Genomic DNA, 11,039 nt, shown 5'->3' on the forward strand with positions numbered 1-11,039 from the left:
CTAAAAAGGCAAAAAGAAAAAGGAAAAATGACATAAATATTAGAAATTGAATAGTAAGTAGACTCTATTTAATGAGAAGGAAATCTCATATTTCATAAATAAGATATGTTCTTCACATATAATATCCCTCTAATTTCAATCTCACACAGTCACACTTCCAAGGCTATTCACTTAAATTTATAATTTTTTTTAAGTTATAGGGTTATTTAGTTAAAAAAAAAATTCCAGTTTTATATCGCAAGTTTTTCTTTTCCACCAAAAAAAAAAAAAAAAATGGAGAATGCATTTAATTATTGAATATCAAACAGTGTTTTCTTATATTGGAAAGTTAAAATGCGTTTTTCAAATGGTTGTGTAGATTGCGTTTTCAATTGTTATAAAATATAATATATTGATATTAATAATATTATTATAATATTAAAATAATAAAATTAAAACTATCAAAATGATATTTATGATATTGTTAATAAGAAACTTTTAATGAAAATAATTAATTTATAATATTACAAATTTGAAAGGATGGAAGAAAGGATAAACATGTAAAAAAACTTATTTTTTTAAGTCAATTCAAGTAAAATTTGCATAACAATGGTAGGATTTCACATACTTACAGCAAAATGGAGATTGATGCAATTATTATATTACTACCATATCCTGTCTAATATATTAGTAAAATAAAATTAAAAATAATAATAAAAATTAATTCAAAAATTTAGTCGTCACTTGACAGCATCTAACAGTCATTAGGATGAGACTTTCAAAATAAGTTTTTTTTTAACAATATAAAAATTATTAAAATTCCATATATAGTTAAAAAATATTTATTAAAATGTTAAAAAAGTTACCAGATCATACTCCACATAAAAAATGTAGCCAGCGTGGCAGGAGAAATCATCAAATCGCTTGTATTTCTAGAAATATAAAACTGATTAGAAGCAAGTAAATAAAGTTCATAGAGAATGTGTGACCATTCTTTTGAAATAGTCAATATTAGGATAGTTTTAAGTTTTTACTGTATAAAAAACTATGTTTATTGAGAGAATTTTGTAATTTATACTTACAAAATTACATAGTTAGTGAATTATTTATTTATAATTGGATCTATGACATAAGCATTGAGGCTGAAATTTTGTATTTTGTTCTCTCATTATTATTGAGTTAGATTACAAGAGCGAAGGGATTTATAACTTGATTGGTAATAAGAATAAACTCACTGGTCGATGGATTCCTTCTAGCAGCTAGCAAGTGTTTTTAATTTTGATTTTTAAATTTTATTATTGATTAATTTCAATTTAATTAGTTACTTGATTTATTTCATTAATATGATTTACGACGAACAAGTTTCAATGTTGTTCAATTAATTTTAACTAAAATGTTACTATAATAACTCGGATAGGATGGAGATTGAATGGCCCCACATGCTCCCATCATTACCTGTTAAAATTGAATATTGACAATTTTTCAAAGTAAACAAAGAAGTAACCGTGTCAAAACATACTGTTCCATAAACATGCATGCTAACAAACTGAATAGGATGGAGATTCACAGAATGCCAACATAGTTAAATGCAATGGATACAGTGGCAGCACTAATAGAATGCCAACATGCAATCCTAATAACTTCCTTTCTGTTACAGGTTTTGCAAAAAGTGGCAAAGTCTTTGAGTTGTACACATATCAACCCATCATTACCTTCCAATTTTCAAAGAAAGAAAGAAAGAAGAAGAGAGGGTGGAGCAGCAAAAGAAAAGAAGCAGCAGCAGCAGCAGCATGCAAGTGAGGCCCACTTGCTCCCATCCTTTCCTCTCTCTCAAAATTCAGCTTCTCATTATTTGGCAACTTCGATAGAATAATTCCATCAATGGTACTTTCATCTTAAACTAAACGGACATGAAATAGCACTAAAAAAAAAAAACTCATCATTTATTTATTAGATCGAAGCTTGAACCTACTTGATAACCCGAAAATTCCACTCGAGGCCATTGGCCACCCAATCCCGAAATGATCAAACTGATCATCATGAAGAATGAGTCCAGTGCAGTTCTCGCAATCCCCGTTACAAAAGCCACCAGGAACTACATTCCCATAGGGATGAATTTGTTGGGGAACTTCTAAACTAAGAGATTGTGTGCTCTTCTTTTCTTCTGCCTCCTCCTCCTTGTACACAATATAAACCCCAACCTCCTTCACTTGAAAAACATCACTTGTAACTGAAATATTCACTTCATCTCCACCTTCCAATTGATCCTCAAACTTCCAATAACTTAACCACGTTACGTCCCCACGATCATTTGGCGGATTGCCATAAAGTTCTTGTTTATAGCTCCATTTCACTTGCTTGGTTGCATTACTGATAATTGTGCAAAAGTACTGTTTTCCCCACAAAAGATCATTAAACCATGAAGCATCATATAATGAAGTCGTGTGGTTGTGAAATGCATAAACATAACATACAGACAACCCTTGAGTTCTGAAATTAGCATCGGAAGGCATGGTAAAAGATATTGATGATCCTACATTCTTAAGATTGAATCTGTTAGGTATCTTGCTTCCAAGAACATAAGATTCATATGTAGGATGGTGTGATCCCTATACAAACAAACAACATAAGTTAAACAGTAATATACAGCCCCATGAGAGAGAGAGAGAGAGAGAGAGAGAGAGAGAGAGAGCGCACTAGGGGAGGAGACATCCACGTTTTATGTGATGTAAAGATTGATAACTCTTTGTATGATTTTATCCGGCCTTCGAAGAAGTCACATAAGCCCAAATTGCTAATTAGCTCTGCATCATCACTTTCTAAGCGTTTTACTTTGAATAAGCCCGAAAACTCAACTAGCCTCGGGCAATCATAATAAGCTACACAACAATCGTCGATAATAAAATCTGTCGAGTCAAAGCTTATTTTTTCCAACAATTTAGATCCATCAACCTCCAAAAGCTGTAAACTTTGAGGCAGCCCGTCAAGTGTCAAAAGCCTTGGGCATGACGTTAAGTCTAGCACCTCGAGCCCAGAAAGATCCCTAATGAAATTTGGGAGGCTACAAATTGGATTCTCGCTCAAATACAACCGCCGCAATGAGGATAGGCTGCTAAAATCCCTAGGGAAACTGTCATCAGACAGATTGCAATTTGCAAGATTTAAATCTACCAAAGACGGTGGAAAAGAAACCGATGAAAATTCTGGCCGACTTCTTGGATTTAGTGGCCAAGGCCATGCAGACAAAAGCCATGCTTTCACCTTCCGAGTGATAGAGAATGATGGATTTATTGCAATTCCGTCTGGTAAAAGCTCTGCTGAAAAATTTCCAAGATTAAAGCAACCGCTAAGGTCAAGTGTTGCCAGAGATTTTAGCTTATAAAAGGTTTGTGGAAGCTCCCTCAAGCTTTGACAATTTCTCAAGTTTAAGAAAACAAGTCTTTCTAGGCATCCAATCGATTCATCAACCTTAACCAACCTAGTACAATTTTCAAGTACAAGTCTCTCCAGATTTGGCAACCTTGAGAAATCAGGAGTCTCAAAAAGATAATGGGAATGACTTAAATTAAGGATTTTCAGTAATCGGAGACACTGTAAAACAACAAAAGAAAACGAATATTAATAATTTGATTAAAAATCTAATAAAAATACATATTGATAGAAGAAATAAAAAGAAAAGGAAATAAGAAACAAACCTTGGTTCCATTCAAAACCTCTTTCAAGCAACTATAAGGCATTTCAAGAGCAACCAGCTTGTCTAAAACAAAATCGTTGGGTATCCTTTGTAAAGGGAAATGAGACCAATGCAACCACCTCAATCCTTTGGGGAAATTTTCATAGTTTCCAAATAATTGAACATGACTAATCTGCAGAAATTGTAGATTGGACATCCTTGAAAACGCATCACCTTCCAAAAGAGCTACATTTGAATTTTTTGTAGTAATGCCCACAGGGAAATCAGAGAAGATACTAAAGGGAAACCTCTTCCGCTTTTTAGAGCAGCTGTTGGGCCCACACCTGTTCCACTCAGACTCATCTTCCTTCAAGAAATGCATGTCAAGAACGAGGCCTCTGATTTTTCTTGTGCCCTGACAAAGAAGGGGAGGGGGGAGCATTGATAAATAAATAGCATCTTTTCACAAACATGTACAAAATAAATAAGTATAGTTAATTCATACAGTTTTTCCGTGCAAGACACGAAAGGAATCCCTGTGCTTCCAGAGCCTGCTACGTTCTCCTAACTCTTTGGGTGATTCTTGCCTGACAATTTCCCTTCCCATTTCCTGAATCAATTGATGCATCACCAGCTTGTTAGCCCAACCAATGGTTAACATATTTCTGTCAATAAGATTTTGAATCCCAACCAATGGGAAAGAATTGCATCCCTCTAGGATTGTAATTGTGGTGGCTTTATCCCGTCCAACAAAGAAGCAAGCAATATCAAGGAATAAATCTTTGTCGTGGTCATCTTCTAAAGAGTCGTAACTTAGTTTGAGTTTTTCAAGAATTTGATTGTCAGGTATTGCCTTCAATTTTTGTAGTCGACTTTTCCACACGTCTAAACTTGCGCCACATAGGGAAGAACCCAAAATTATAACAGCTAATGGAAGCCCATTGCAATAACCTACTACCCTTTCTGAGTCTACCAAATAACCATCAATAGGATGGCTTTGTCTAAAGGCATGCCAACTAAAAAGCTGTAGGGCTTCATCCTCATCCAACCCCATTACCTTGTGTACTTTCCAACAGTCATGAGCCCTTAATAGTTGCTTATTTCTAGTAGTTATGATCAATTTACTACCTGGAGAAAGCCAATCCTTCATTCCAAGGATTGCCTCTAATTGTTCCCGTTTATCTACATCATCAAGAACTATAAGAACTTTTTTAAAACCAATAACTTCTTTAATCTTAAGAATCCCTTCATGAACATTGCATATTTCTTCTTCTTTCCTTCTCAGAATATCTGAAAGAAGTTGGCTTTGTAAACGAATTAATTGTTGTCCAGAAAATTCTCTTACATTTGCTATGAAGCTGCTACCTTCAAATTTTGATAAGTTTGAGTTGTACACAAATTTGGCAATGGTTGTCTTGCCAATTCCACCCATCCCACAAATGGCAATAAGTCTAACATCAACCCCTCCATCTTGTAACCAGAAATTAATGCGTTTGGCACGGGAATCTACTCCAATGGGGTAAAGTGCAACATTCAAGACTCTTGGACGCCTTATCTTGTCTTCAACCACCTTGACAATTTTCTGGATAAACTTTGACTCGTGCCTATGGTTTGCAATCCATACAAAAAGTAATAACTCATCAATCGCTAAACACTTGACAACTTAAATAAATTAAAATTTTCTCTGTGAAAAATAAAAACTTATTATGAAAATTATCATGGTCCACGAAAAAATTGCATCCGTTTGAACTTAAAATTAATACCATTAGGATGAAGCCAAAAATATGAAGAGAAAATGGAAAAAAAAAGAAGATAAATCATAGAAATTGAATGGCAAAACAACTCTGTTTAATGACAAAGAATTTTATTTTTCAAAAATAAGATACGTTTTCACACGTGAAGTTCCTCTAGTATAACAATCCCTCCCCCTACCCAGGCTACTTGAATTTATTATCTTTTAGAAAGTTCAGGCAGTCCATTTCTAATAGAATATGTCTTCTTGCAAAGACATTACATCACAAGCAGTGTGTGTAGGGTATCCTGTAACTGTGAAATAAATTAGCTATATTATAATTCTCACCTAATTAATACACCATTTATGATATTGTTGGTAATATAATTCTATATTGCTATATTATAATTATAATCTAATTAATTTGATAATATTATAATATAAAAACTACCAAAATTATATTCATGATATTCTAATATTACAATTTTAATGATATTGATCTTAAAGTTTAAATTTTGTTTTTAAAAATTAGAAATTTTACAATGGTAAATTGTTTCTATTAATATTTTCACTATTAATTATTAGTCAAATATATTTTTTTGATACGTTTTTGCACCTTAGAATATTTAATTAATATTGTAATTAAATTACAGTCCATTCACAACTATGGACAAAGAAGTGGGACACAAACAATTACCTGTTTTCTCCATTTTTTAATTCCATTCCTGCTAAACCACCAACTTCCTCCAGCGCTTCCCTCCACCCCTTCAGTTTCTCCTTCCACTCCTTTGCTGCTTCACCCTCTCCCACCTCGAACTTGAATCGCTCTTCATGCCTCGCAAAGGCCTCCGCATAAACTCCCTTTTGGTTCCTGACATCCGACGGATCCACGCGGTAGAACACCGGCAGAACCACGTGGCCAGAGTCCCCCCTCCGTCGTCTTCCGAGGATCATCGCAAGCTCATCGAGGCACCAGCTTGAAGACGCGTAGTTTTTGGACAAGACAACAATTGAAAGCCTCGACTCTTCGATTGCCCTCCCCAGCTCAGCCTTGATGCTTTCTCCCCTTCGGATTTCATCGTCGTCCCTGAAGGTGCGAAATCCGGCTTTTGTAAGGGCCGTGTAGAGATGGTCGACGAAGGTATAGCGAGTGTCCTCGCCTGTGAAGCTCAAGAAGACGTGATAGATGCCGCTGCTCCGAGAAGCGGAAGGGGAGGAGGGGGAGGACGGGGAGGAGGAGGAGGAGGCGGGCTCTTTGCCTCTTGTAGTAGTAGTCATTGAACAGAGGGAATAGAGAAGAATGGATGTGTTGGAGAAAACTAGAGATCAATCAAAGTCTACCTCTTTGATTTATAATCAGAATGATCGGGTAGAGACTAGAGAGCGTCGTCAACTCTGAAGTCACAAAGCAAAGCAAATTATTGAATGGGCACCTTCTAGGAAACCGACCAAAGCAAAGCAAATTAGGGGAGTGCGAGAGAAAGAGAAAGAGAAAAAAAAGAGAGAGAGAGAGAGCACATATTGAATGGGCAACTGCTGGGAAACCGGGGCGAAATTTCGCGGAAAAAGTAGAACAGCATGGGCGAAATTATTGAATGATCGTACAGAGCATCGTCAACTCTGAAGTCAAAAAGCAAAGCAAATTATTTAATGGCCATCTGCTAGGAAACCGACCAAAGCAAAGCAAATCAGGAGAGGGAGAGAGAGAGACCAGTAAATGCACGTATTGACTGGGCAAGCCACGCAGGAAAGCGGGGCGAAACTTTGCGGGAAAAAAAGTCAGAAAAAGTACAGCAGATGGGCGAAATTATTATTAATTAAAACGATAATAATTTAATTTGTCAGTGCCTTACTATTAGATAAAAGTATAAAATAATGTGAATGCACTGATAGAGTTAAAACAGAATATTAAAAAAACAAAAATTAATAGATTGGATTGGTTAAATAAATTCTCAGTGCAATAGTTTCTTGACGTTGGTTATATCCTAAACAAGAATACAACGCTTTTGTTTAAATGGGTTTGGATATTTATTGACAATGAGGATCATCCCCTTTAGCCTAAACTCCTTAAATAAGAAAAATATGTGAATTAAATGTAAAGGAAATCCGTGATACTCTCCTGTCGAGAAACTTGACAATATTTAAAAAGATATATTGATTGTGAAGAAGATAAATTCTGAGTTAACAAGACTGACGAAAGAGGAGTTGGCATTCTGTATTGGGAGAGGCAATAAAATTATATTTTAAGAGAATATTTACATTGAAAATAAATTGTCAAAATTTTTACCATCCTAGATTGTTTCTAGTATCTTTGAATTAGGGTTATTGCATCAAGAACATGGAATTCCAAGATAGGATGGCCTGGGTTTGAAACTTGAAATGGAGAAGACTGCTGACAGAATGAGAATTGTAGTCTTTGAATGAACTTACGGAATTAATTTTAAATGAGTGCATCAAGAAGGCAATCTTGTACATGATTATTTGAAAGTTTAACATTTTGGGCATATATTCTGTTAAATCTTTATGTCTTCAAATGGAACTATTAGAAATTGGTGCTTTGCAAGGTAATATGTCTCTTTTCAATTGCAACTCCTTTTAAAGTTGAAATTTTTTTACAAAATTAGTCGTGATGTCTCACAAAAAAAAGTCTATTAAAAGGAAAAATTCAAAAAAAAAAGCCCAAATACACTATTTGATTAAAATAATAAATAAAATTGTATATGGGAAACATGGTCTCTCAAATGTCTCCAGGAGACAATCTCCTATAGACCTCCACGGAGCAAGCAAGAATGAGACGATAATCGCAGCAGTAGGTGGCAGTGAAGCAAGCGTGTGGCGTGTGTGGCCCCAAACAGGCGTACGACATGTGCGGCCCCTGCAAGTATAAGCCAAGCCTTTCGCACCTCTTGCAAAATCTACTTTGTCAAAAAGATGGAAGGTATTTCACTGTTTAATTAAGGATATTATGAGCCTTCAAGCACACACATGCATACAATTGTTTAATTATTTAATATTTTTTTCAATATAAACTTAATATAATTCATTCCTCGACAATCCCAACCTACCTTCTCAGCATACCAAACAATAATCAATAAACTAAGACAGGTAATCATCATAATACGGAAGCAATAATCGAAACTTGATATGGTACACAACTAAATTCACTTTAATTATATCATAAGAATTTATACCATTACATCTTCAATACATAAATTATATGAATACTCATCATCAAGAGATATCAACTAAATATTTCAATTATACATGATCATCAATATAATAAAAATTCTAAACATGACTAAAAACATCTCTTGAATCCTCATGAAGAAGCAAATACCAGATCTACTCGCCAAAACCATCGGCCACTTCATCACGTGCTGTCTCATCTCATCCATTTCCTTACCACAGCTGTAGATCCTAACTGGAACGTTTGAATGTTCCAGAGACATAACCCGATTAGAAGATGAATCTTCTAGTGATGATTTAAAAATAGATACATGAATGCATGGTGCAAGTACATGAATAAACATTTTCCCTATTGCAACTTTCCAGGCCCAGCCCGACACGGAACCTTAGGCAGAATCCTGACACCTTCGGCAAGATAATCCTAACGTTGTTCCATTAATTGCCCTTAGAAATTACAGCTACACTATCGAGGCGACATCCCATCCCGACACAAGTATCAATATGCCAATAATATCATGTTATGAAAATCACGACTTTTCATGGAATAGTATATAAACAAATATGACAAAATGATCATAACTTTTATGAATATCATGCATAATATAACACATATGAGTTTTTGGGAAAAATCACTCACAAAATCAGGTTTAGGATAAAACTACTCACCTTTGCACAAAGATCAGGATACCTCGAAAAATGCGCATTGCCTCGATTTACATGTTGACCTCGATTTACGTGCTAAGCATCGAAAATCGCACAAATCACATAACCTCGAGCACAACGATCCTAGGCTTAACTTTCAAAGCCTCCTTGATGCGCGTGCATTGACCTCGAAATGTCCACAAATCCTCGATTCCCGCGCACCAATTATCGTGCACCACCTCGATTCTCACGCACTACCTTGATTCTCGTTCACCACCACAATTTTCGTGCACTGTCTCGATTTTCGTGCACCATCTCAATTTTTACCCTCGACCTGAAACATGTGCCCGAACCATTTTTTTGCCAAAATCTCTAAAATATTAATACATCTTCATTTCCTATTTTTCATAAATTTTTTGAAATTTTTCTCTATTTTTTTCCTTATTTTTCTTACCTTCTTTCTTTTCTTTTCTTTTTTTTTTCTTCTTCTTTTTCTTCTTCTTCTTCTTCTTCCTCCTCTATTTCTTGTTCCCCTGCGCGCAAACCAACCATGCTCGCTGCCACCCGCGCGCCTTGCCTCCCTCATTGCCTTGTCACTGACCTTGCCGGCTCCACCACGCGCCTCTGCCACGCACCACCGCGATTACCTACGCACCAGCCTGCTCCGCTGCGCTTACTGTCCGTGGCCATGGTCACACCTCCGGCCTCTTGGGCTGCCGAACTGGCCTCCACCGGCCCCTCTCGAGCTACCTTAGATGTAATACCCGAGAAATTTGGGTTAATTAAGAATAATCAATTTATTAGAAAAATGGGATTTTAAAGAAGATTGGGATCTGAATAGCCCAAAAAAAATGACCGAATTGACTGTAGGGAGTGCCCTGGAGCCAAGATGCTAAAGAAAAATTATGTAGCATTAACAAGCGTCTCGAGATAGGATTTATGGTGCTAAAAAAAATCAGATCGGGAACGATTTTCGGTATAGCTATAACGTAGCTGCGAATTAGGCTGCAATACCGAATTGTTATAAACGACTTTCGAGAAGTCAACGGAAGCTTGAGGGGGCTTCGGTTTTTCATGAGAAACAACCCTTTAGAGGTTTCAGGAAGAAACGAGAGAGTTTAGGGACAAAACAAATATTTGAGCCTAAGTACAGTTTTTCGAAATAGCCAGAGGGAGGCCGAAACGACGTATTCTTGAAATCTTCGAGGGTCAAATGAATGTTTTAGGACTTGAGGGTCTTAATGGCAATTATGAAAAGTTGTGGGGCTTTGTGAAAATGGGTTAAAGTGAGAAAGCCAAAATGTAAGGGGCTAAAATGCAATTTCAAGAAAATCCCAAGCAACCATGGCCGACCAGCCATCCCGTCGCCGAATTCGGCCATGAGAGACGCGAGGAAAGGGTTGGGGGACCTCGAGGGCAAGACAAAGACGAGATTCTTGGCCAACAAGTGGCCAAAATCGCATTAAAATCAAGCCAACTTTCGGCCGAAAGTGGCCGAAAGTTTGGCCACTTAGATCGCAAAAATGGAGCATTTTGGTGGGTTTTTGGACCAACTTGGGGTAGGTAGAGACTCTATGAGAGTTGGGTTGGTCGAGATCGAGCTTTTGAATGATCGAAATGACCTATATATATACGTCAATGAAGGCCGAATCTGGGAAAGAAATTGGCTTCAAATCGAGGCCGTTTTTGAACGAATTGAGCGACCAAAATAAGGGGCTTTTGTTTCCCATGAAGAGTAGATTATTTCTGGAAAATTTGGTGAGTTTTGGTGACCATTTGAGTGGGTTTCGAGCATTGGCCGGAAAAACGCGAAATCGCCAGATACGG

The 11,039-nt window shown here is 36.4% G+C and overlaps 1 protein-coding gene across 1 annotated transcript; it reads right to left on the reverse strand.

Annotated features, from left to right (window-relative positions):
* Window positions 1-1,467: 1,467 nt before the first annotated feature.
* On the reverse strand, window positions 1,468-6,662 carry LOC127813136 (disease resistance protein RPV1-like). Its single transcript, XM_052353928.1, has 6 exons — window positions 6,082-6,662; window positions 4,998-5,256; window positions 4,158-4,262; window positions 3,675-4,067; window positions 2,677-3,570; window positions 1,468-2,588 (listed from the first exon to the last, which is right to left on the reverse strand). The coding sequence occupies exons 1-6, from the start codon at window positions 6,660-6,662 to the stop codon at window positions 1,923-1,925; spliced, it is 2,898 nt and encodes a 965-aa protein (XP_052209888.1). The 3' UTR covers window positions 1,468-1,922.
* Window positions 6,663-11,039: the final 4,377 nt, after the last annotated feature.

The sequence above is a fragment of the Diospyros lotus genome, chromosome 11 (genome assembly GCF_014633365.1).
Source record: "Diospyros lotus cultivar Yz01 chromosome 11, ASM1463336v1, whole genome shotgun sequence".
In the NCBI taxonomy this organism is placed as follows: Eukaryota; Viridiplantae; Streptophyta; class Magnoliopsida; order Ericales; family Ebenaceae; genus Diospyros; species Diospyros lotus.

Bases quoted from the DNA above. Each gene is read 5' to 3' on its own strand.
- LOC127813136 (XM_052353928.1), bottom strand. From the start codon at position 6,662: ATGACTACTACTACAAGAGGCAAAGAGCCCGCCTCCTCCTCCTCCTCC. The intron at 4,068-4,157 runs GTATGAATTAAC...CTTCTTTGTCAG, and splicing joins GTGTCTTGCACGGAAAAACT to GGCACAAGAAAAATCAGAGG. The intron at 3,571-3,674 runs GTTTGTTTCTTA...GTTGTTTTACAG, and splicing joins AGGTTTTGAATGGAACCAAG to TGTCTCCGATTACTGAAAAT.